Here is a 27,501-nt window from a genome sequence, read left to right as displayed (position 1 = left end):
ACTTTAAATGGTGCACTTCCCCCCTTAATCTAATTTATTTATTTAGTTATTTATTTACTCTGCTTCTCTGGATACTGTGATAGCTAGAGCTCCAGCAGCCACTTTGGAAGATAAGGGGAAATTCTAAAGATGTTGAGCTGAGTTCTAAAGTGTAATAGGAAAGGACAGATCTGACTTCATCGTAGACCTGTTTCTTTTATTTTAATTTTTATATTGTATTGCTCTTGCCTGAACTACATGGGAGAGCCCATTCTCAAGGCTCTGACCTTTAGGGGTATAAGTTTTCTGTTGATATAGAGCTAAAAAGCTGCAAAACAGAGAATACCCTTTGTGTTGTCAGAGGTTTGCAGAAACATCGTGACCTGACCTCCGTGGACAGTTGCAAGAACAAAGGATTCCAGTACCAAGAAGAGTCTGCAACAACCCACCTCGCCCTCGGTCGCCTCGCCTTTAAAAGTGCGCTGCTGAAGCCTTTCGGAGGGTGCAGGGCTTTAGGGAGCATGAACCATCCAGCTCCTTGCATGGCCCTGCAATAAACTTTTCTCTGCTCCAAACTCCGTTTTGGCTTGTTTGGTCTCACTGTGCGTTGGACACACAGACTTGCCTTTGGAATCATTACTCAGCTTCCTCCAGAGTAACAGGCAAATATCCATTGCTCACTGACTATTGCTGATTTGCTCTGATATTTCCTAAACGCCCAAGATCCTTCTTCCTGTTCTCCAACTGCGAAGGCCCCGTCGGAGGCAAGGATTCACAGAATGAGTTCCCACACCCTTGGCTAGAAAACAGGGTGGGCTCACTGCTCACAGGCCGCACCTCACTGTCCCCACCTGACTGCCTGCTCCTTGAGGACAAGGGCTGTGGCTTTTCCACTCTTAATCCACCACATCGCACTTACCGTCCCCATGTCTATCTGTGCACAGAGAGGGGGCGGATCACGTTAACTGAGAGAATGACTGTGTGCAGGCTCGCAGGGGTGACAGAAAGGGCTTGCAACAAGACCAGGGTGAGAAACTGAGGTGCAGCACACCGTAAACACACTCTAGCAAAACCATCACACCGTAAACACACTCTAGCAAAACCATCACACCGTCAACACACTCTAGCAAAACCATCACACCATAAACACACTCTAGCAAAACCGTCACACCGTAAACACACTCTAGCAAAACCGTCACAGCATAAGCACACTCTAGAAAAACCCTCACACCATAAACACACTCTAGCAAAACCGTCACAGCATAAGCACACTCTAGAAAAACCGTCATACCATAAGCACACTCTAGAAAAGCAACCGTCACACCATCATCACAGTCTAGAAAAACCGTCATACCATAAACACACTCTAGAAAAACCGTCACCGAGCTGGACCTACACGAAACCCAGGCAAGAGCCAAAGGAGGAAACACAGTCACACATGTTTGGAAATTTAAAATGTCTGTATCCCCCATCTGGGTAGGAAAGTCTGTGACTAGGCTGAAGTATTCACGTGCCACTCAGGAACACTGAGAGTGGAGGATGGCGATGGGACCTGTGTGTTGGTAAGATGTCTGGGAGGGATCGTATGGAGCCCTGTTTAATTCCATATTCACTAAATCAATCCAACTATACGTTTAAGGTCCCCACTCTTTTGTTGTTGTTGTTGTTTGGGGCCATGCCTGCAGCACATGGAAGTTCCTAGGATAGGGGTCCACTCGGAGCTGCAGCTGCAGGCCTAAGCCACAGCCACGGCAACACCAGGTCCGAGCCGCCTCTGGGACGTACACTGCAGCTCATGGCAACCGCACATCCTTAACCCACTGAGATCAGGGATGGAAACCCACCTCCTCATGAATACTAGTTTGGTTCTTAACCCATTAAGCCACAATGGGAACTCCAAAGTTCCTACTCTTTACTATTCTAAAAATATACTTGTTTGCTCGTTACACCCTTAATTCTGCATGAGGGCTTTAATGCATGACCTATTTAAATATCCAGGTAAAGATAAACTATATATCAAAAGTCTGATCAGAAGAACTGGAACAATCACAGTTGTTTCTGCCTTACAAAGTTCTCCACTCAGAATGCTTTCCAAAGATGGTAGTTTGTTTAATAAAAGTCTCAGTTGTGTGAACGTAAGCCCCAAAGTCTTAAGACAAATGCTTAACTCCAAAGGCATAACATATCTGCATGACTTAGAAATGCAATGGCATTTTCAACATCAACATAAGATTTGACCTTTTGTGTCCAGTCTTCCGGGATATGGCGTTTTAGCTCGTTGGGTTTCTCTCTTTTTCTTCCTGTTTATTGTTCAAAGGCATACCTTGAAGCATAGACTTCAAGAACATAGCAGCGCAAAGCCTAGAAAAGAATCCCTAAGAGCAGAGCACAGCAAAGTAAAACTCAATTAAATTTTAACCTTTTCAAGCTTTAAACGATGTAGTAGTTTCATTTCCTCTCTACCAAAATTAAATTAAATCCCTAAAGATGAAAGGAAATATGCTGGCAAAGACACAACCACATCCCAAGAATCAGGCTGAACTAAAGGTCGTCTCATTTATTCATGGCAATATAAACAGGGTCGTGTTTCACAAATTTTATTTATGATCAACAACAACAACAGCAGATTACTTCTTCCATTCTGACAACGAGACAGTGCGGACTGGGGGAAAAATCATAGAACCCTTAACGGTAACTTCTTAGGAAAGCATAATCTGCGTGATATATATGAAACAAAATCGTCACATCAAAATGATCCACGATTGGCTTAAATCCTTACCATTTAAAAATACCTCTAGTACAGAATTCTATCTAGGAAAGACGTATTTTAACGAAATCGTGCTTCAGCAAAGAAATGTCCCCAAAAGTTTTCCTTTTATCGCAAGCCACTATCACTCAAAAACTTAATTGACTAAGGTTAGATTTTAAAAGGAAGTCAGTACAGCCACCCACTGGGATGCTGGAAAAGTGTCACTCCAAGAAGGTTGAGAAATATTTCAACTCAGACCCGTCCGACTGGAAACCGCTTTGCGTAGCAGACACACTGATGTTATACATTTTACTAACTATAAAATGCACACTGTCAGACTCACGTAGGCTTTTCGAATCACCTCTTAGAACTTTACATCTGAAAATACTTTGAGGACACTAATTCTGAGATGATACCATTTTAGAAATGCAACAATTATTTGAAAATTAGTGTTTACTACATATTGAGCTAATTTTGCTTGCAGAACTAGAAAGTAACTACATGTATCCTTGGGTGGTTGGTTTTCAAACTGGAATGTTCATAAGAAACTAGGGTGGGAGGGGTGGGGTTTAAACCCAGGCTGTGGGGCTCCCACCCCAGGGTCTGAGATTCATCACGTGTGGGCGCCTGAGAACTTGCATGTCTGCCAAGCTCCTGGGAGACACTGCTGCAGCTCTAAGGCGGGACCAACACACTTGGAAAGCTACTCAGTTAGGATAACTTTAGGAGTAGCAATTTTTAGTCCAGAAAATAAAAAGAAAATAAATATATCTTTATTACAGTTCTTTCTGTATTCCCCTAAATTTACAATCTGTGAAATTCTGGTAAAATATTTTATAAATGATACAGAGTACCACGTTAAATTTAATTAATTTTGCTAAAGGGTTGACTAAAAAGCTTTTTAATTCCCATGTTTTAAAAGTATGTTTTGTACAAAAAAAAAAGGTATGTTTTCATCTTATACCACATTATAATGTCATCTAGGATTAGAGAAAGTGTGCATTTAAATCCTGAATGATTATTTAGATACGTGTAAGCATGACCTAGTAGAAAGATGACAAAAATAGAAAAAATTCTGGTACTATTCCCTATACAAGTAAGTTGGGGGCCTTGGTTTTCTTAAACGTCACATGGACTGTCTGACACGGGCAGCCTCTGATGGCCTTTCCAGCTCCAGAAGGAGGTCAGTCCCTTCCTGCCTGTGTCCCAGGAAGCTGGCCCCCCCTGGGCTTGGCAGAGAAAGTAACTAAATCAGAGAAACTGCTCCAAAGTCTGCAGAAAAGAAGGACACTGTTAGTTATTAATTAGCAAAGAGTTTCAAAGTAGAAAAGGGAGAAGAGAAGGAAATTTGACTATCTTCCTGCTCCTCTGCTGCCCACTCGCTCCTCTGATCTTTGAATATTAATTATAACAAATGACAAGGCTTAATTTCCCTGACAAATGTCTTCATTAGTGCCTAGATAGGCAGATGCTGTGGGCAGTGGTGGTCAGCGGACAGATCAGGACAAGCTGGTGGGGTTTGCTGCTCAGTCGCAAAATTAATAAATACCTGGAAGAAATAATGAAATTAATTGTGACTTAGAACACTCAACATTTTGTTCTCCACTATTACAAGGAACATCTCAAAGTACTGCCAGACTTCTCCTAAGAATCAAAAATAATCCACCTGGAGTTCCCGCTGTGGCTCATTGGGTTAAGACCCTGACATAGTGTCCGCAAGGATGTGGGTTTGACTCCTGGCCTTGCTCAGTGGGTTAAGGATCTAGCATTGCTGCAAGAGGTGGTGTAAGCAGCAGATGCAGCTCCCATCAGACACCTAACCCTAGGAACGTCCATGTGCCACAGGTATGGCCATGAAAGGAAAGATAAAAAATATCTTTCATTCACATCACCCCTTCCTAAATTGCCATAAACAGGCAAATCTTCTAAGGACTCAGGAGTGATGAACATTTCTGAACAATGAATAAATCTCTGGGAAATTCCTGATGCCTGAAGCAGGGCTTTAGCTTGAGCTGTGATTTCATCTTTCCTTCTGGTACTCTTAGTGAACGAAGCACTTTTCTTCCCCAAGTTATCCAGCATTCATTTGCTAAATGGAGCCCCTAAATCGTGGGGTGGGGGTGACATGGAGGCGGGAGACTCACGGGGCCTGACTTGCGTCCTGAGTCACCAATGAAATCGTGAGCAGACGGAGCTCCGCTGAACATGCGTCTTGAGTGGAGAGCACACAGTAAGCAGATGCCCTCACAGTGGCGTCTTTCTCAGAATTTTATGAACTCAAACAGTGGTTAATAAAAGCAACAGTGACTTCAGGAAGTAACCTGGCTCATTTTAAAACGGGCTGGAGTAGAGGCCATAAGACCCAGCCAAACACGACCTGGTGCAGCCTTCAAGGTACCATACCTGTTCCAAAGTGGTTTGGTTAACGGAGTAGTGTTCAATACGCAGGGAGTGTTTATTGGTCTCTAGAACAGTGAACAGGTCCGCCAAGCATCCCCACCTTTTGGGCACAAGATATTCCAATAAATTAAGGTGCTGCCCCTAAAAGCGAAAAAAAGGGGGGGGGGTGTGTCACATGATTAGGAATCATTAAAGAAAATCCTTCCCATTACCTGTAATTGACAAATGAATGATCTTTTTTCAAACCGCACACTTCAATACCAATGAGGTGTGTTTGGATCAGTTTTGTGAGTCTCCAAAGAATGTCCATTGACCACAATTCACCATGAGACATATTTGGGTTTTACAGGAAGGAGTTTCCTTTTTTTTTTTTTTTTCTTTTGTCTTTTTAGGGCCGCACCCATGGGATATGGGAGTTCCCAGGCTATGGGTAGAATTGGAGCTGTAGCTGCCGGCCTACACCACAGCCACAGCAACACGGAATCTGAGCCATGTCTGCAACCTATACCACAGCTCATGGCAATGCTAGATCCCTAACCTGCCAGACCAGGGATCAAACCTGTGTCCTAGCATTGAAGAAATGCTGCCGATCCCATTATGCTGCAGCGGGAACTCCGCCATGAGGCATATTTGATATGAGGTGCCCCTGCTGGGGGGAGTTGCTGTTTTGCTCCTTCATGCCCCACTCCTCATTCCCAAGCTCAGGGAAGCCCTCTCTGAAGGGAAGAAGATGCCTAGAGGGGCTGAGAAGGGGGAGGCTTAGGTTCCCGAGACACATGGGAACCTGAACTTCACACCTGAGCTCCCAGCTCCTGGGAAGACACTCGACGGTCGTGAGCCTCAATCTCACAGGTGCAAACTGGAGACACCAGTAACGGCTTCCAGGCTAGTTCAGAGTGGTACCTAAGCACGGACACCTGAGACCTGGACAGCAGCCTCCTCACCTGGTAGGACTGTACTCCATGGTTGCTGGTGAGATCGATAAGCCATAGCTACTTTTTTTTTTTTTTTTTTTTTTTTTGTCTTTTTGCTATTTCTTTGGGCTGCTCCCGCGGCATATGGAGGTTCCCAGGCTAGGGGTGGAATCGGAGCTGTAGCCGCTGGCCTACACCAGAGCCACAGCAACCCGGGATCCGAGCCACATCTGCCACCTACACCACAGCTCACAGCAATGCCGGATCCTTAACCCACTGAGCAAGGGCAGGGACCAAACCCGAAACCTCATGGTTCCTAGTCGGATTCGTTAACCACTGCGCCATGACGGGAACTCCAGCCATATCTACTTTGAGGACCACACCATCTTAGAAGTTCTGACAAGCTAGAACCACAGGGTCATCCAAGAGAATCGCAGACCATGCTTCTCAGACAGTCGTGCCAGGAATTGCCGAGCCCCCTTGTTCAAATGCAGGTTTGGATTCGGTAGGTTGGGGACCAGGATTCTGCAGGTCCCACCTGCTCCCAGGGCATGAAGACCCTGCTGGTTCAGGGACCACACCTGGCAGCAAGTTTGCAGAGGACCGTGATGACGAACCCAGGGCACTTCTTGCGAATCAATGCTGAACCCCTGAACCTACAATCCCCACAGCCAATGCGTGGAAGCGATTAACTTTCGTCATCTTCCATCCTAAACAAAGTGGATCGTGTGATGAATGTGCCCACAGGTAAGGGGAGGAGGAGCAACCGCAGGCAGCCTACTCTGGGCCACCCTAGGCTTATCCTTTGGAGAGGTCAGGTAATAGCCTGTCCGTGTGATTTCTTGGGGGTGAGGGTTGGCTGTGGTCTGTACTTGGCAATGAGGACAGGAAAACAGACAACATATTTTGACAGCATAGAATAACAGGGGAAAAAACCAAAAGCATTTATAAAATGTTTTCAGCGCAAAACGAAAAAGCAATATTAACCCTACCTTAAACTGGATTCCTGGAAAATAGAGCTTCAAGCAGTCAGAAACAGCGCTGTGTTGGTTTGCATCCTTACAGAGCCAAATCTTGACTGTATAACCATCACCAAACCTGGGGGTTTGAATTTAAAAATATATATATGGTTACTAGTGTAGGGATGTAAGAAGGCTAAATTCTAAGTCCATCTTCCCAGGAAGGCAGCAGAAGAAAGTAACCCCTCCGGCCTGTCAGAAGACTTTGTATTCTCAAAAATATAATATTCAGGAATTGATTATAAGTCAGTTACACAATCTGCTGTAATGCATTGACACAGACACCAATTTATCTTTTTAAAAATGAGCAAATCCTGGAATCGACCCCATCCCACAAAAGAGGGGAGGTGAAAATGCAGCCTGTGACAGCCAAGTGCTGAGACAAGAACTCAGAGCGAGGCTGGAGACAAACCCTGAGAACGGTCCAGCTTCATGGGCTGTAGAGACGAAAGTACAGCTGGGGACAGATGGACAGTAACGTGGAAGGAACTGAGCCAGGCTTCCTTCATCACATCAAACAACCCCCAACTGTACTTCAACCCACGGGCTCCGTGGCTGCAGGGATGCAGTCAGTCCGTCTGACCACACCTGGGGTTAGAGTCACACCATTGCACCACCTCAAACCCTAGCCTCCAAAGATGACTGGGCCTTCCAGAAATGATGCACTTTGTTCTACTGCGCCCCCAGAGCCCAGCATGGGGCTGGGCACAAGGTCACATCTCAGAGAAGATCTGCTGTAAAAAAACAAATACACAGACACATCATGATGACAGCACTGTTTGTTGATTTTGTTCTCTGATGCGTCTACCTTGGGGAGTACCCAGAATAAATATTAGTTGAGTGAATGAATGGATGAATGTAAACATGGCCTGACCACAGCCTTGCCTGCATCTTCATTACAAAGCCTTGCTGGGAAAAAGCTGTGTTACATCGAAGGGACTTTTCTATAAATGAGAGTGTCTCGAACACGCTCAAATCGTTTTTCAGGCGCGTCTACCTGGTGAAGAAGAAGCCAAAGAGAAAGTGAGTTTGCTTCTGCCCAGGGATCAGCCTTGTGAGCACCCAGGGATCCAAGGCCCCGTTCTCTTCCAGCCTCCTGCCCTGATCTCACAACTCCCCTGAGATCTGTGTGTGACCCAAACTGTCTCCAGTGATTTCCAGTTGATGGTTTCGACGCCACTCAGGGGAGAGGCTGTCAAGGCCACTGACAAAACACAGAGGAATGCGGCCAGGGAAGCACCTGAGCCCTCTGGAGACTCCCTGCAGGCCGACCCCTGCGTCAGCACAGGGGGGAGCCCATGTCCACTGCGGTGCTGCTGATTAACCAGGGTCACCTAGTTCAGCCTCCAGGAATCCCCCCCAAGTGGGTGTGCACACCAGTGCCCGCGTAGGGAAGAGCTGAGGCTGCATCCCGGTGCGGGGCTGTCTCAGAGGTCCCCACCTTTCAGAGAGCTCTCAGCGGGCTCCGCACATCAAGTACAGTCCGGAGCTGCTGGATGACGGTGATCGGAGTCTGCTCCGGTGGCTATGATGCTGAGGGCGGGGACTCATGCGCCTGGACAGCCTGGGTGTGATCCAGCCCCTCCCTCGATCCACTGGAAGTGTGAGGCAACTTGGCTCACCCCCGTGGCCTCCTCTAGCAAATGGGCTGATGACACCAGCTCCCTGAAGAGAGCCTCAGAGGACTGAACGGATCGACTCTCGCATTCACGGGGGACAGCATCTGGCATTGAGGAAGTTACGTAAACAAACGTTGGGTGAAACTGAGGTTCTGCGCAGGACGTGGCCCATATGAAAGAACACTCCCTTCAGCATGAAGAAGCTCACAACTTATTAGGGGAACGTTGATAAAGCAAATGAAAAATTAGAACGTGATGGACCGAGAGATTATCATACTCAATTAAGCAAGTCAGCCAGAAAAGACACATACCATAAGACATCACTTACATGTGGAATTTAAAATAGGGCACAAATGAACCATCTACAGAACAGAAACAGACTCACAGACATAAGAGAACAGACTTGGGGTTGCCAAGGGTGGGGTTTGGGGGCGGGAAGGACCGGGAGTTTGGGGTGAGCAGAGGCAAACTGCTGTCTGTAGGATGGATGGACAACAAGGTCCGGCTGTGCAGCACAGGGAACTCTATCCAGGATCCTGTGATAAACCATCGTGGAAATGAATTCGAAAAAGAATGTATACATGTGTCTAACCGAGTCACTCTGCTGTACTGCAGAAATTAACACAACACTGTAAATCAACTATCCTGCAATAAAATAAATTAAAAATCAGAACATGAATCTGAACCACTTACTATACAAGGGTGTGAGGCAATAGTGAGTAAGCAGAGATGCTGCCTCTCTTTTAGATATATAAAGATCCGCTCCTATTGCATTTTTAAAAACACACGCTAAATTTTAATAATGGTCTAATCAATTCTCACTAGAAGCATACATGCGTACTAATGTTTAATAAAGTTTCAAAATGAAGCTACATCTGAGCTAAGCCACCACATCAGCTTTACTTTAGAGAATCTGGATTACACAGTTCTTTAAAAAGATGCTCAAGAGAAAATATTTCTGAAATGGGTTGGCAAGTTCCTCAGGATCTCTCTAGAATACTCAGTAAGACATCTAGACAGAAAAACCGGAAAAATACGGCGTCTTCAAGAACTTAGTAATTTCAAAGTAACCAAGGAGACACCCGTTTATATATTCACTCATCCCTCTCACATTTCCAGGCAACCCATCCTGTCCACCTCATTTGCAAAGCTGGTACTTAGAGAAAGATAAAGAAACAGCATTATCTGCCAGTGAAGATGTGAAGATGCCTATAAGAAGTATTTGACCACTAGCGGGATACAGCATTTGGGTACCAGAGACGGTCAACGTAATGCACGGAATACACGCTAAAACAGGAGAGCAAGCAAGGGACTAATGGAGTAACACACACACATATATTTGAAAAGCCAGTGAGAGAGTCGTATTCCCTTGTATATATGCACCCCATCTTCTTAATCCGTTCATCTGTGGATGGACATTTAGGTTGTTTCCATGTCTTGGCTACTGTGAATAGCGCTACTATGAACATGGGGGTGCATTATTTTTTGAATTATAATTTTGTCCAGATAGATGTTGAGGGTGGGATTGCTGGAGGTGAGATCCTCCTGTACAAGGCAGGGAATTACATCCCATTGCTCGGGGTAGAACACGATGGACGACAATATGAGAAAAAGAATGTGTGTACATATGTATGACTGGGTCACTTTGCTGTACAGCAGGAATTGACCCAACACTGTAAATCGACTATACTTTAATAAAAATAAAATAAAATAAGAAGCCAGTGGGAGAGTGAGGAGGGGTTGGCTGAGAGATGGAAAGTGGTCAAACTCCAGAGGATCTTGCCTAACTGTTCCTGCTCACCGCATTCTTTATATTGACGCTTTCACAATAAATAGTTTGTTTCACTCTTAAAACCACCTTGCGCACAAAACAGAACAAACTGCATTTCCTCTTTGTCATATGCAAATATGCAGCATTTGTGAACCCCAAGGAGGTCTGGATTTTTTCACTAGGACTCAGCTTTTTTTTTTAGGGCCACATCCATGGCATACAGAAGATTTCAGGCTAGGGACTATGCCACAGACATAGCAATGCTAGATCCAAGCCGCATCTGCAACCTGCACCATAGCTCACAGCAACATCGGATCCTTAAACCACTGAGCAAGCCCAGGGACTGAACCTGTGTCCTCACGGATACTAGCTGGGTTCGTTACCACTGAGCCACAAAGGGAGCTCCCGGATTCAGTTTATTATTGGCAGAGATGGGACCACCCAGGCCTCTTGCTCCAGAGCTATGCCTTGTCATCACAAGTGCCTTTATTGTTTCAACTTCAGTTAAGTTTGGTTCAGAAAACATTCTAATCATCGAAGATGCAAATCAGAAGGGTCCTGAGGCTGTGGATGGAAGGCACTAAGGTACAGAGAGCCTCCGACGATTAACAAATAAAAAGCCCCCTTTGGCAACTGGCGCCAGCGTTCTGCCTTGGGAAGAAAGTGACTTTGAAGAGAGCCTCTGTGAGCTTCTGAGCTTAGAGTCAAGATCTCAAGGGGTGGGTGACAGGACCTCACAGCAAAGAGAAGCCTGGCCCCTGTTAACACATCTCTGTCCATGAAGATGCTTCTCTACAGCCAGGATGCTGCTTTCTGAAATGACTCCACCAGCCACAGATCCAGAATTCAGACGGTGAGTCAAAGTCACCACCAGCAAAGGGCAGCAGGACTCTCGCACAACGTGGGAGGCCACGCCAGCCACCAGCTAAAGACTGGTGCCCTCCTCTCCAGCTCCGCCTCGTTCTGCCCGCACTGCCTCCCTCCCTGCCTGCCTTTCCTCAGCACAGGGCTAGTGTTCCTTGGGCAAGACCCCGCGGGGGGGCGGGGGTGGGGGGGTGGCCTGGGATGGCTCCCTGATCTCCTGCATCCAGCATGGGGAGCATCCTTCTAGTTTATCGCCTGTTACAGCGGAGCTGCTCCAAGGCCAGACCTGCCGGCTCTTCTGCCTGGAGTCTGGTTTCTGTCTGATGAATGAGTGGGTGAAATTCTCTGGTGGAGGTGAGTGTAGTGGGAACAATATATTCTCTCCTAACAGAACAGTAAAATGTACTGGATGTTTCTGTAAGTTTTCTTTTCTTTGGGGGAATAACCGAAAGGGGCCATTTTAGAGCATATGAGATGATAGCGACGGTCAGCAGGATGGAAAAACAAGCCCCCTCCCGCTGCGTAGATCTTTGTCACCCGCAGTCAAGCGCCATCTGGTTTTCAGGGTTGTGTTTCCTTGTAACACTGGGGCCCTCGTTTGGCTTCCTGAATTTTTAAATGATCTCTGAGCACTTTTCTTCATCCGGCGTCAGGCTGACAGAAAGCTCTGTGACCACCCAGCAGCCCCGCCCAGCTCCACGTTCAACAAACCTCAGGGAAGTCAGTTCACAGGCCCCTCGGGACTACTCTGTCTGAGGGTGAACGATGACAGCGACACCGCTGAGCCGACTTGGTCCACACCAAGTCAGACATTCAGGTGGGATCCTGCAGGCGACAGACACGCAGGGCATGTGGACAAGGTGATGTGCCAGAAGTCACAGGGCCTTGGCATGGGGACGCCGAACCCTCACTGGCTTGAAATTAGGCAGATATTCCCAAGGTTCCAGAGGTCAGGGAAGACCTAGTGATGCATGGGTTGTGAAACTAAATATTTTCCAAGTGTTACTCTGACTTTTTCCAAACACGAATTTAAAACTAGGAGTTCCCATTGGGGCTCAGTGGGTTAAGAACCCGACATAGTGTACATGAGGATGTAGGTTTAATCCCTGGCCTTGCTCTGTGGGTTATGGATCTGGCGTTGCCACAAGCTGCAGCATAGGTCACAGATGTGGCTCAGATCCAGTGTTGCTGTGGCTCTGGTGTAGGCCTCAGCTGTAGCTCTGATTTGACCCCTAGCCTGGGGACTTCCATGTTGCAGCTGTGGTCATAAAAAGACAAAAAAAAAAAAAAATTAAAAAAACTAAATTATCTGTGTAACAAAAAAATGGGGATCATAAATTCTTCTGAAAAACAGAAGAGGAGAACCCTCCCCAGCTTAGTTTCTGAGGCCAGTGTTACCATGATACCAAACTGGATAAAGGCATCAGAAGAGAAAAACAAAAACAAACTACAGACCGGTACCTATTATGAATACGGACACAAAAGTACTAACAAATTGAATACAGAAACACGAAAGAAATGATACACCATGATCAAATTGGATGTGTCGGTGGGAATGCAAGGTTGGTTTAACATTTGAAAATCAGCTGATGTGATCATCTCATAGATGCAGAGAAAACATCTGGCAAACTCTAACACTTTTATGATAAAAACACCCAACAATGTAGGAATAGAAGGGAAGTTTCTCACCAAGGATACTGAGCAGAACCTGCAACTAACATAATACTTCGTGACGAAAAACTGGGAACTGTCCTCCTAACATCAGGAGCAAGATGAAGGCACCCTCTCTCTCAGCACGAGGTTTTACCTGGAGCAATTACGTAAGAAAAAGAAATAAAAAGCATCCATACTGAAAAGGAAAATGGAAAATTATAAGTGGCATGAGCGTGTCTATGGAAATGCCTAAGGAATCCATGAAATACCCCAAGAACTAATACATTAGTCCAGCAAGGTTTCAGGCTATCAGATCAAAACATGACAATGAGTTGCATTTCTATACACCTGTGATGAACAATCAGAAAATGAATTTTTTTTTTAAATTCCATAGACAGTAGCACCAAAATAAATAAAATACGCTAAATTTAGCAAAAAGTACAAAATTTATATTTTATAACTGGAAAATGTTGTTAAAAGACATTAAAGTTTTAAAGAAACAGAAATGCATGTCACTCAAATTGATCTGCAGAGTCAACATAATCTCCCTCAGAATCCCATGGAATTCTCTGTAGAAATTACAAACTGATTCTAAAATTCATATGGAATTGCAGAGGACCTAGACCAGCCAAAACAATATTTTAAAGAAGGAACACACCGAAAGACTAACACTTAGTAATTTCAAAAGTTACTCGAAAGCAATAATAATCACGCTAGCGTGGTACTCGCGTCAGGATGGCTCCGTGGGTCACAGAAACCAGAAATAAACCTGTGGGTCTCTGGCCAACTGATTTTTGACAAGGTGGCCAGGACCATTCAATGGGAAGAATAACCTTTTCGTTCAAATGGTTCTGGGTGAGCTGGGTAACACCTGCAAAAGAATGAATGGGAGCCTCCACCTCAGACAGATAAACATGCAAAGTGGATCAGATACCTAAATGTAAGTGTTAAATATATCAAACTCTTAGACTCATTCAGACCAGACCAGAGGGCCTTCATTGTCTCTGATTTCACACGGGATTCTCAGGTAGGACACAAAAAATGTGAACGACAAAGTTTAAAAAAATAGAGAAGTTGGGCTTTATCAAAATTAAAAAAACATCTGTGCTTCTAAGGATGTTATCAAGAAAGCGAAAAGGCAAACAATATCCCGAGAGAAAATATTCACACATCATATACTGATAGGGCACTTGTAGCTAGAATGCGCAACTCTTTCAACTCACTAATAAAAAGAAAACCTATTTTTTTTTTTAAATGGGTAAAGGCATAGGAGTATGCATTTCTCCACAGAAGACATACAAATGGGTAAACGAGCACATGGAAATATGTTCGACAGCACCAGTCTTCAGGGAGACGCAAATCAAAATCACAGTGAGATACTACTTAGCATCCATGGGGAGAGCCGACATAACACAGCTACTAAAAGTAATGGCCAGGATACGGGAAACGGGAACCTCACTCTCTGCTCATGGGTACGTAAAATGGTGCAGCCAATTCGGAAAACAGTCTGATGTTCCTTAAACGGGTAAGCACAGAGTTACTATGTGACCCAACAATTTCCCTCCAAGGTCTGTCTACACCCAATGAAATAAAAAGATATGTCCATACAGAAACTCAGCCCTGACTGCTGACAGCAACAGAACGCATAAGAGCCAAAAGGCGGAAGCAAGCCCAAAGCTCACTGACAGTGGGTAACCAGGTGCTGGGTATCATCTGGCCATAAGAAGAAGTGAAGTTCTGCTCACTGGGATGAAGCTTAAAATACTACGCTAAGCGAAAGCCACCAGTCGCTGATGGCCACACGTTATGTGACTCCATGTATCTGTCAATAGGACAGCTTCATAGAGGCAGAAAATACATTTGTGGGCACTTAGAAGTGGAGCGAATAGAAGGGTGACAACTAAGGAGACAGGGTTTCTTTGTGAGATGATGAAAACGTTCTCAAATTGACCGGGGAGAGGGCTGCACTCACTGTAAAGCATGGAGTCACACTTCAGACGGGAGAGGTGGTTTTCACATGAAATATAGCTCAATAATTCTGTTAAAAAGCCAAGAGAGACGATGGCCACATTTGGGGGGGGGGAGGTAACAAAATGTACGGGGATTGTAGTTGATTGTCAAAATGGCTCCATTTCTTTGCACCTTGCCACACCTGCACCCCTTCCCCATAACCTCTCTGTTCTGGCTACTTTCTATTCTTTTTCTCCAGCTGGGTGACTTGGTTGGGCAGATGTGATGTGACCTCAGGCTGGAATCATACTTGTGCCGTGTGGCCCTTCCATTCTCGTGGCCCCGCCGCCTGGACACCGATCCCAGGAGGAGGGAGGGACACGAGGGCAGAGCACCCCTGGACCACCTGGACCCACCCATCTCCAGCCAACCTGCAGCTTCATGAGGATGAACGGTGATCTTAAAAAACACTGCATTTTGGAGTTCCCGTCGTGGCGCAGCGGTTAATGAATCTGACTAGGATCCATGAGGTTGCAGGTTCGATCCCTGGCCTTGCTCAGTGGGTTAAGGATCTGGCATTGCCGTGAGCTGTGGTGTAGGTCGAAGAGGCAGCTTGGATCCCTTGTTGCTGTGGCTGTGCTGTAGGCCGGCGGCTGCAGCTCCAATTTGACCACTAGCCTGGGAACCTCCATATGCCGCAGGTGCGGCCATAGAAAAGGCAAAAAGACAAAAAAAAAAACAAAAAACAAAAAAAAAAACCCTGAATTTTATAAACTTCATGTTGCTACTTTTTGCAATACAATCAAACTCATGCAAGTGTTTTTAAATAATTTTGATAAAATAGGACCCCGAATCAAATGTTTAAAATGCTTCCAAACTATGAAACAATGAAACATTGAGGGTTCATGCTTTTTCTTTGAAAGCACACACACACAGACCAACACATAAATTCTGGGCTAACTGAACCCAGAATAAATAAACTTCCCCAAAGCCTACCTTGAATCATTTTAAACAGGAAATAAAGTTCTGACCTAACAGAAATCCATCTCCCTGGCTAGGCTGTGTCTTCCTGTGCTTAGGCTGCGTTTATCATCAGACTGCACAATCCCACAGTGGACTCTGAGCTTTGAAATGGCACGAATTTGCTGTCCACTTTGCATAGTAGTTCCAGGTGAGTCAGCATGCATCAGTGGCTCTCCTGCAGAGCAGGGGACAGAGAAGTATCACCAAGGCTGTGGCAGCAATTAGGCCAGAATCAGGCACGTGCTCGCTCCCGTTGACGTGGAAGCTGAGGAAGAGCCCAGTTTCTAGAAGCACCAACTCAGAATCAGTGATGCAGCGTTTTTAGAGAAAGAGGCTTCACCTCCCTAGAAATAAATGGGACCTGCACAGACGTCTTTATCAAAGGGGTCGATTGTTGTTATTCGCAGTTGTTCATTCAGCGAGACAGAGCCTGAGTGCTTCCACAGTTTCATCAGAATTAAACCCCTTTTTAGAGTCCAGAAGTAGCAACCTGGAAGAAGACAGCATTTAGCAAAGCCTCCCCACCCACCCTCGTGCACTTTGGATTTTGCATTTGTTCACTCATTCACCTATTTGTTCAGCAAGTACCTTGAGCACAGGTCAGGTACCAGGCACTGTCCCAAATGTCAGAAATACAGTAATAAACAAAAACAAAGGCCTACCCTGAGAGCATTTACCTTCCATTGGGAAGGAACTGAGAATAATTGGGGAAACGCATTAACGTTCAGGTGTCAGAGATGGTAGCAGTCCGCTTAGATTCCCAGACAGAGACAGAAAACCCCAAGCAGCAGGGATATTAGCAAGTCTAAAGGCTGAAGTCAGGCAGCCCAGAGCGGGTAAGACATCCCTTGGGCCCATTCTGCTGTGCTGCTCTGCTCACAGGCCTCCACTGCTGAGGCTGCCTCGTGGTCCCAGAGGGTTGCTTCCTCTCAAACCATCACATCTGCATTCGGGCCAGGGAGAAGGAAAGAAGGGGCAGAAACACTGCACGCCCTTCCCTACAAATTCACATCCTTGAAGCTGCTGACACCTCTTCCTTATCTCTGGCCACGTGCAGCGGTCCCGAGAGCTAGAAGGTGCCTACTTCCAGGTGGCCGTGCTGCTGAGCCCTCACGCTTCGATGAATAGGTGGACTAGATACCAGAGACCCTCCTGAAGAGGTGACAGTCGAGTAGAAAACTGGGGGAGTAAACTGTGCATTCATCTCAGGGAAAGAGGATGTCACAGCCCAGCCCTCAGGTGGGAACCTGACTGCTGTATCCCTCTCCTTCTCATAGCAGAAAAAAATACATATGACTGTCCCCATTAAGGGAAAAGATACCTTTCACAAATGCTAAATGACTTTTCAAAGTCCTATGGATGGTGATACAAGTCTGACTCTATGTCTCTGTGGTCTCATTAAACCATAGTGGCTTTCAAAGAGGAGTCGGTCCATGTTTTAAGATGAAGAGAGTCTGTTTTCTCAGTTGATACAACAGAAGCAAGTTCAACTGGGGAACCTGGAGTCTCCGTCACGGAACTCCCCGTGACATCTGCCTGAGGTACAGCTGTGACTTTCTCAGTTTTAGGTAAGGGGAGTTGGGGCACCAGCCATAGTGTGAAAAGAATTAGACACTTATGAGTCAAGAATTGAATTTGCAAACTGCTTCTTTTTCTTGGACACTCCCATATCACGAGGAAGTTCCTGGGCCAGGAACTGAACCCACTCCACAGCAGTGACAACACCAGGTCCTTAACCCCCTGAGCCACCAGGGAACTCCATAAGCTGCTTCGTTAAATTGTAACTCTGTGTTTGCAGCCAACTGCTTTTAGATCCATGTTTTTTTTACAGTGAAGTGAGTAAACCCATAGCTATTTATGTGATAAGGATTAAGTGAAAAAATACACAAAAAGCATTGGGAAAATGGCCTGAGTTCAGGACTGTTTGGGTTGAAGTTGCAGTGGGGGTGGGAGCCTTGCCCTCTCATATGGATGTTCATACATGCTAAGGCGATGCTGTGACGAGTCCAGCCACACCATCCCTCTGTCTCGCGAGAGGAGAGTGGCAATCACTACCAACTTGGGTTCCTTCCTGCCTCTGCCATGGCAAAAGCATGCAGGCAGCACCCAGCAGCCTTTCTCTGTGAAGCCCCAGACAGGCTCACAGAGAACCTGTCCCCTCACCCTCGCACCCCTTCCCGAATTCCCAATTTCCCTCCCGGCATGCCCATCTCTCCAGCTCCCAAACTCCCGGGCTGGTGATCACCCTGGTGGCTCCCTTCCTGAAGCCCCAGACCAGTCAGTTCTAATGCTCTGTTATTTTTTCTGCAGTGCCTCCTACAGCAATGGTTTCTTCTCCCCGTGTCCTCTGCCATCAGCCGACTTCAGTTCCCCTTAACTTCCAGCTAAAGAACAAAGGTGGCCTTTAAATAGGCCATTCCTGCTCCCATTTTGGTTGCTTCCCTTTGTCCCCTAATTTTGTACCCCAGAATTTAAACCTTCCGTGGTTCAACCCCAAAGAACCTTCCGTGCCTTCAGGTATACGTCCCACTCTTCAGCAGGTACCTGGGTCAGTCAAGCTGTGCTCAAGCATGATTTGCATGATTTCTCTCCACGCCTCCTCCCATCCCCTCCTCCCATCCCATGAATACCCTTGGCAAATGCCTCCTCTCCCCGCCCCCGCCCCCGCCCCGGCAATCTGTCACCTGAAACACCAGCTTGGAAACCTTGTTGAAGTACTTACAGTGTCTCATATCATGTTTGATTTGTTCTTAACAGGCCAGGCCTTATTCATCACTCCATCTCAGGACCCTGTCACTTTAACAATATTCAATGACATAAATTGGGTTGCATCCCACCGCGTTTTGGTCACCAACCTCTCAGAACAATTTCCATAGTGTGTGGTGTTTATGTGCCTATGTCTGTGTGCATCTGACGCCAGACCGTGAGCTCCCTGAGACCACTGTGTTAGTCTCTTGATACAGGCATTCAACCAACGTGAATGAATAGAAATCATGACGTAAGCCTGAATCCACGAAAAAATAAAATCAAACGCTCAAACACTTCCATTTTCTGTCTTCACGGTGAGTCAGAAGCGGTCTGCTGGTTCTTAAAAGAATATACAAGAAAACGAAAGCCATGCCCCCTTTGGCTAAGTGACGGTCCTAGGTGACATCATTCCTAATCTGAATGTCGAGACCCGAGGCATCCACCCACAACGTCCAGCGTGAGAAGAGCTCGCAGATCAGAAACCCTCAGGGCAGCACCGATTGTGTTCCTGCACCACGACACTGCGAAGGCGAATATGATGACAAGTCGCCTATCAGCGGGGGTGAACCCATGCTGACTTCTTTCTCTCAGAAGAGCCGTTTCTAGTGAAGAGAATTAATGCAGTGGTCATAGACGCAGTGGAATGGCATAATGCTTTGGAAAAGGGTGTGGATAATTCCACTTCACAGCAGAAGTGTACGCGCGCTTGCGGACAACGTCGCTTCCCCATCTGTAAAAATGACATCGATACACTGAATTATCAATGTCATTTTTAAAGAAGCCAGTTGATTATTTGGTGATGCAATCTTAATCAAGGCTTTTATGTTTGTAGCAATGGTTCATGGAGACATTAAATCAAAGCTGCCACACTGAGGCACACAGTGTCAGTAGAATTTCAGTGAATTTCACTAAGGTGAAATACTGATCGGCAGCCACCCGACAGTCACAGCCTGCAAGCCCAAACATCAGTATACCTCCCTCCATCTCTCAGAGGAATTTTATGAACAAATCCTCAAATCCCTCTTTATACTTGAACTAAAATGGCTTAGAAATATGGATGAGTCCATCCTTTGAGGCTTACTCCATTTCCATTCTTGATGCCTAAAGTCTGCAAGTTGGACAATGCAAGGAGATGAAAAATCCCATAATCTTAAAGATTTTATCTGAATCCTTTAAAGCTCTGTTGTGTTTATTCATAAACAGCCTCATCGCCCCTCCCCACCAAAACAGGCCTGGTGCACTTCACGTGGTCACCTCTGTGCTTTAGAAACATGATTGAGGGCGTGATGGGCGCAGTTTCCCCCCCTCCTCTGTCTTTCCCTCCTTCTACCCCCCCCCCCATTCTCTCTGCCCATATTCCTTCCCACCCTTGTGGTTCCTGCAGCTCTTGGTTTTTCTCATTCCTGCACCCTTTCCCCCCACCACCTACCCGGGAACAGGCCGGGCCCCTCGGCTGCTGTTGTAACTGCATTTGCTAGAATTACCCTGGAGTGTGTGATTTTCAGAAGCTATACGGTGGCTAATCCTCACTCCCTCCCAGCCCCCACCCAGGGTGGGGGGGGGTCTTCCTGCACCTGCCTCATGGTTGGGGGGTTCCTGAGGACCCGCACCCCTTCTCACTGCTGCGGGGCTTTGGCAGCGCCTGGCACCAGCTCCCCATTAGTCAGGTCTCCTCACCCAGGCCAGGACCCTCGGCCTCTGCGTCTGCAGAGGGAAACCCCGCAGCTCCTGTCTCCCCCCCAGCCCCGGCCCTTCTCTTCCAAACCCCGCTGTCTCCCGGGTTCCCTTCTCTGAGCTCTCCGCCCTCCTTCTCCCCTCACTCTGGGTCACACTTCCTCAGTCCCCGGTCCCAGGAACATCCTGGACCCCCCCCCCCCGACACATCTCCACTGCTCCCCGGGCTGCTGGGCTCGGCTTAGTGCTGTGCAAACCCGTGGCTCGTGGGTGTTTGTTCCACGGGTTCCATTCTGCCTCTCGGTATCGCCACAAAAGCCACTGCAGAAGCTCTCCCTGACCTGGTCCTTCGTGAGACCTTGCCCACGTCTTTCCTCCCCCTGCTCCTCCAAGGTGCCAGTGGGACCTCTGGGACGGTCACATCTGCCCAAATCACGCGCACACAGTGATAATGGCAGCAGAGGTCCCACCGTGGCCGGAGCCGGGCCCGCTTCTAAAGCCTTTCACACGTGCCTTGTCCTCAACCCAGCCCTCGGCTGCAAAGCCCGACACACAGAGACCGAGACGGGCCCCCCCCGGGCAGCCAGGCCAGGCACACAGCGGCCAGGGCCTCCAGGGAACAGGTCACATGGAGCCACTGGAGTCACACCCAAGGCCACATCAGAGAGACACCAGCAGGCACGGGGTTTAGATGCCCAAACCCCGCTTCATGACCAGTCCCGTGTTACCTCAATATCGTAGAAACACATGTCGTCAGTTTGTTCCAGGAAAATACCAACTTCCTAAATTATTTTCGGTTTGTTTGTTTGTTTGTTTTCCCTTTGCATGGCTCCACCTGTGGCATATGGAAGTTCCCGGGCCTGGGGCTGAATTGGAGATGCAGCTACTGGCCTACACCACAGCCACAGCCACATCAGATCCCAGCAGCATCTGAGACCTACACCACAGCCTGAGGCATCGCTGCCAGATCCTTAACCCACTGAGCGAGGCCAGGGATCGAACCTGCATCCTCACAGACACTCTGTCAAGTTGTTAACCTGCTGAGCCACAACGGGAACTCGTACAAATTATTTTTTAAACCTAAGTTCAACATTCCAGTGAATGACCCACAAGCCACCTTGCTCAATAGAATTCTCTGGTTCCTATTTATGAACCCTCCATCCTCAACTGTGTCACATGTTCTCAGACCTAAAACCCAGCAGCAGGGGAGAGCCTGGAGCAAGAGACCAGCCTGGTGAGAAGATAAGCCAGCCTCCCGCTCGCCCCTTCCAGAGATGTCAGTAAAACCTCTCAAAAGGCAAGGAGCTCAGCTCAGACATAAATTACCCGGCAATCAGGCAAGGGCTATAAACCTTTATGTAAGCCTTCGTAAAAGTTAGGCAGCGTGAAATATTATTTTTCTTTTGATGATCCTTATTAAGGTGAGCAGCGTACATATTGAGAGCAGTTTCTAGGAGGTTTATCTGACCAGGAATTGACCTGGGTCGACAGCGAGGTTGACCATCCAGCAGTGCCTGGCTCTGAGCCGCTGGAAAACTGCCATCCATTCCCCACGTGGCATCTGGACCCCATTCATTGTTATTTCCTCCATAAAATAAAAAGATTTCAACAATACATGCAGCTATTTAACACATCTCTGCTTGGGAGTTCTCACTTTCTAAACATTGACTAAATGAAAATGAAAAGAGATTTTTTTTTGACATATATTAATAAATTACCCTATATCAAAAGGAACAGATTAAACACCAACTTTCAAAGAAATTACATGCACACCTTGGGGATGTCGCAGGCTTAGTTCTGGATCACCACCATAAAACAAACATCGGCAGTTAAGGGAGTTACAATTTTTTGGTTTCCCAGTGCATATAAAAATCATGTTTACACCTTACTGTCATCTATTAAGTGTGCAATAACATTATGTCAAAAAAAAAAGGTATATACCTTAAAGAATACTTTATTTCTAAAAAATGCTTTCACCTGAGCCTTAAGTGAGCAGTAATCTTTTTGTTGGCTGGAGGGTTTGAAATATTGCTAGAATTACCAAAATGTGACATAGTGACACAAAGTGAGCAATGCTATTGGGAAAATGGCACCCACAGACTTCCTCAATGCATGGCTGTCACAAACCTTCAACTTGTAAAAAAATGCAATTATCTGCAAAGCACAATAAAGCAAAGCAGAGTCAAACATGCTATGGCTCATAAACTTTGAAAATAGCTTAGGCAACACTGACTCTTACTTATTTATTTATTTTTGGCTGTGCCCACAGCATGTGGAAATTCCCAGGCCAGGGATCAAACCCACGCCACAGCTGTGACCCAAGCTGTTACAGTGACAATGTTGAATCCTTATCCTGCTGGCTCAAAAGAGAACTCCTCAACACTGAATTTTTAAAAGTTATATAAGGACATAAAAATGCTCATACAAGTTGATAGCAAAATCATTAAGATCCCAAAAAAGGAAATGGAAACAAAAAGACATGAAAAAAGCAATTAACCAGGAAGACATCTGAGGGGTTCAGTGTGCAAAGTCTCTAGTCCTTATTAGTTGAAGGGAGAAGCAACCACAAGGACCGCCTTTCACCGTCTTCAATCAATGCGAGTCTTTTGTTCGTTTGCTTGTCTGTCTTTTTAGGGCTGTACCCATGGCATACGGAAGTTCCCAGGCTAGGGGTCAAACAGGAGCTGCAGCTGCCAGGCCTACACCACAGCCACAGCCACAGCAACCCCAGATCTTAGCCGTATCTGTGACCTATGCAGTAGCTCACCACAATACTGAATCCTTAACCCACTGAGGGAGGCCAGGATACTAGTCAGGTTCTTAACCCACTGAGCCACACCGGGAACTCCTGGGGGTCTCTCTGAACGTGGGTCCTTGGATACCGACCGATCTGGATGGGATGCACCGCTCCAACATTCCCATGTGGTACTTTCTATCAAGAAGGACACCTTCTGTCCCCTCTTCGTCTTGACTCCGCCATCATCTTCCCAGCCCTCCCCGTGTCACCAGGATGAGCAGGCCTGTCCTTTGTGGTGAAACCCATGGGGGTCACAGTTCCACACCCTCCTGTCTCAGCCTCCAGCTCCTCTCCTGTGCTGGACCACGGGGTCACCTCCACTCACAACCGACCCACAGTAAACACTTACAGGCCGAGACGGCGACGCACCTGTTTTTGATGTGCTGTGGGGAACCCAGGCATCTGAAGCTGCCGTCCACCACCACGGCCAGTCTCGTGCACAGAGCCTCGCACTCGTCCATGCTGGGAGGGAGAGAGGAGACTGGGGTGAGTGTCCGGGCGTGGGCTTGAATCGCCAGTGAGACAAGCAAGCAGATAAAGACACGATGACTGGAAACCAGCGCTTTTCCCCCAGAGAGATTTCAGGAAACCTACAAAGCACTTCTGAAAGGAGGAGGCTTTGTGCCGGTGGCCAAGTACACAGTTAACCGTAATATTAGTAGCATCTCCATACAGTAGGAAGACCTGTTCTAAACAGAGCAGGGGAATTTTAGCAGTACTACAAAAATGCAAAATAGCTAAGAATGACCTTCACAAAAATGTGAAAGTTTTGGAAAAAGAGAAAAGGTTACTAATGAACCTAAATGAAATCATGAATCAGTGGAAAGATGTGTCCAAAAGTCATGTCCAAACATGACAAGGTTTCAAATGGGAAATTATTACAATATATAAATTATTGTAATATAAATAACTGCAGCATGTAAGAATAAAATATAACAAGCATAATAAGTAAAATATAAGTATAAATACATACAATTCTAACTAAATTTTACATGAAATATAAATAAAAGTCAGATTTTAATATGTAATAATATGATATATAATAAATACTAATTTGTAACTATAATGTATTTTGTAATATAACAATACATTAATATCAAGAATGTTTTCAAGATTTATGGTTTACAATTTATTATAATTATATAAAAGTATGCTATAAATTATATGAAGATTCCAATACAATACCAATCAAAAACAAGTTTATCACTCCCCATAAGACATGCTAGGACATGCTAGGACATGACACAGAAGGTCATTAGAACAAGATGGGACAGTGCCCAATGACACACAGGAATGACCAGAGGGTGGGAACGTGCACTTTCTAAGTAAAACAGCAACGGAAGAAACTGGGACAGAAAAGTGTGAAATATTCATCGAGGCAAAACTACAAACTTCTAACAAGTGCGTCAAAACACAGCAAGCTAACAATTTAAAAAACTGCAACAAACACAACAGGTAAGATTTAATGTACTTGTTATAAAGAACTTATATTATATATATTAGTGTAAAATAAACAGAAATTTAATAGAGGAAAGAGGAAAATCATGCCTAGAGACTACCCCAAAGGACTGTCCACAGGAAACAACGTATCAATAAATTCTAAAGTTAACAGTCAAACAAGTGAACTTAAAACTATTTTCAAGCCAGAAAGGCATTTGCTGTGTGTGCAGGTGTATGATGCAGAGAAAAATGTTTTTGCCCCCAACTCCAGTGCAAATGAAAACAATGAATTCTCAGATCCAAAAAAAAAAAAAAAAAATACTGCAAAAGTTAGACATTCAATCATTTTAACCAGGTGATTTCATATACTACTGGTGGGAGTAAAATATTGGCATACCTTTCCGAAAGCCAATTTGACCATAATTTCTTTTTTAGGAATACATATAACAACTTACCGACAATAGTAAAAATCCAGAAACAAGCTGTGTAGAAGAGTAATATAATATCCATATAAACAAAAGTGCATCCATGTGTTAGGTAGTCATGGGGTTTCTGAAGTGCATTAATTGTTGAAAAGGTAATGATAGAGCAATGGTAAAATGACAAATGCATATTTGGAAAACTGCGCAAATATGTTAAAAACAACTGGGAGGAAAAAAATACAAAAATATGTATGACTGTCAATATCTGAAAGGTGAAATTAACTTCTTTCCTTCTTTTGCCACGTTGTACCAGGCAAGGTCTACAGGAAATAAGTTCGTTTTTCTACCGGGGAATAGATAGAAAACTGCTCAGGGGGTCAGTGTCTTTTGCTGTTTGTTGTTGGGTCAAGATTATGCTGGTCAGCCCTCTATGCAGCCAGAGGTGGACGTGCCACAAAGCAGGCCAATGGGAGACACCGTTTCTGGGCGGTCCTGAAGCAAGACAAGCCACCTGCCCTGGATTCTGGTTCTGTCCACGTTCCATGAGCTGGGCTGAGGACACCGTGCTGATGAGTCAACTCAACCGTGAAGAAGATGAATAAGGGCCATGGTTTGAAGAACCTGAGTTCTCGGGTGACCCTGGACTCTGTCACAGCCCACCAGCCTCAACTGTGAATGCGGGAGGGAAAAACGTGTCTGGTCTGAGCTGCTGCCATTTGTCATTTGCTATGAGTAGCTTAACATGAAGTCTAAGGGCTAAAAACATCCCAACTTTGCTTTATATATATTTTTTCGAACAGACATATCTTTATATGTCTTTAATAAATTTCAAGGTAAAACGACCTTATCACTTTTAGGAGTGCCTCGAAAGTGCTCTAATTAAAACGGTAGGCTATGCGGCCACTTCCATAGTGTCTCCTTCAACACAGGCGAGGAGAGTGGGGATGGAAGCCACAACCGACATTAGGTAAAGTCTCAGAGCCGAGGCTCAGTAGTTGCCATTGAATGAGGAGCGGCAGCTCTTAAACAACTGCGCTCCAAACACGAGGATTTCGTAAAACCTCGGCCTAGAGGCAGGGACCTGAGATTCTGATCATCCGAAGCATCAAGAAGAACATGCAAATTCAGGTCCTGGGACAATGAGTGTCACCGCTGACCACTTCTTCAAAAAGTAAACATCATCTTTCCTTCCGGGAACAGCCACGGGGACGCAGAAGCGTAAGGCTGTACACTGCAGTTCATGGACCAGCGTTCCAGGGGGAGGAGGAAGCAGTCCTGGTCACTCTTGGTTGGACTCAGTTAATTCCTCGTAGGGAGTAAATCCTACTACAGCATATTCCCACCCCCAGGGCCCTGCCCCCTGCTCCCACCAGCGTCCCCTGGGATGAGGAATAAGAAGAGGAGGGAGAGACCGACTCGGATTAAAAGGCAACTGCCACGTGGAGACTTCCAGCAGAAGACGGCTGCTTCGGAGTCAGCAGAGGCTGCCCTCCTCGTCATTCACAGGGAGGCGTTTAGATCTTTGTGTGGCGGATATGCAGACAGATTTGTGGCAATAAAGATACATCATCAGTGAACAGGAAACAGGAGGACATGAAAAAGAAATTACAGTGATATGTGGCCTTGCAGAGAACTGCCCGCAAAAGCTGGATGTTAGATGAAAATTACAAGGGACGTTTAACGTGGTGCCAGGGCACCTCCATCTCATCAGAGCCTGCACATGGGCCCGGGGGACGCCAATGCTGGCATCGCGAAACAGACACGCGGCGAGCTTCCGGACGGGCACAGCAAGGGGATCGCCGTACATGAGGACGTGTGTCTATTACGATCAAGTAGAAGATTTGCAGATTTAATTCATTTCAATGTAAAATTTTATTCTCTGAGGAGAAACAGAACAAAGACCCCAAAAAGGGGGGGGGCAAGGTCAGGACTTCTGGGTACAGCCAAGGGATGACATGGACAAAAGATGACATGAGACTGGACACGATGAACAAAAGTCAGGAGTTCCCACTGTGGCACAGTGGGGTAAGAATCCCACTGCAGCAGCTCGGGTTGCTGCAGTGGCTTGGGTTGGATCCCCAGCCTGGTACACTGGGTTAGAGGATCTGGCACTGGAGCAGCTGAGGCTCAGATTCAATCCCTGGCCTGGGAACTTCCCTATGCTTTGGGTGCAGCCAAAAAAGAAAAAAATAAATAAATAACAAAAACACTGTGACTTGGGAAAATGGACCAAAGGCATATGACAGCATCAGAGACGTGAAAGCCGACAGACTGCCGGACTAGGGTGGGGGTGCTCCAGGGCTTCCTGGCTTCTCCCTCAGCTCCGGGCTCAGCAGCCTCTCTGCCACTGCTGATGGACACCCTCACCAGGGGCCACTGGGCAGTGCCCGCACCCATCAAAAGGCTGGGCAGGCATGGCTCTCTTATCACAGAGCAAACAGGAATGGCCAGCAGCTCCAGCATGTGGCCCACGTGCCCG

General features: G+C 46.2%; 1 protein-coding gene across 8 annotated transcripts in view; it reads right to left on the bottom strand.

Annotated features, from left to right (window-relative positions):
• Nucleotides 1-2,560: 2,560 nt before the first annotated feature.
• ABCA13 (ATP binding cassette subfamily A member 13) overlaps nucleotides 2,561-27,501 on the bottom strand; it is a 349,393-nt gene continuing 324,452 nt past the window's right edge. For 6 of the 8 annotated variants that reach the window (XR_014816631.1, XM_021063900.2, XM_021063898.2 and 3 more), the window contains 4 exons: nucleotides 23,530-23,622; nucleotides 7,035-7,140; nucleotides 5,132-5,269; nucleotides 2,561-4,277 (listed from right to left, as the gene is read on the bottom strand). Coding sequence is in view for 6 of the 8 variants with exons in the window: in XM_021063900.2 (XP_020919559.2) it covers nucleotides 4,185-4,277; nucleotides 5,132-5,269; nucleotides 7,035-7,140; nucleotides 23,530-23,622 (430 nt within the window). In the remaining 2 variants the exon portion in view is untranslated. Of the gene's footprint in view, nucleotides 4,278-5,131; nucleotides 5,270-7,034; nucleotides 7,141-17,570; nucleotides 19,420-23,529; nucleotides 23,623-27,501 lie in introns of those variants that run through there. The other 2 variants (XR_014816632.1, XM_021063902.2) reach the window with 2 other exon arrangements.

This window comes from Sus scrofa, chromosome 9, assembly GCF_054392235.1.
Source record: "Sus scrofa isolate SSC_HxYL_T2T_F1_AM1 chromosome 9, Sscrofa_HxYL_maternal_Yorkshire_Landrace_v2.0, whole genome shotgun sequence".
Classification (NCBI taxonomy): domain Eukaryota; kingdom Metazoa; phylum Chordata; class Mammalia; order Artiodactyla; family Suidae; genus Sus; species Sus scrofa.
Note: the sequence above shows the minus strand (reverse complement) of the source record. Positions and strands in the feature narration are given on the sequence as shown.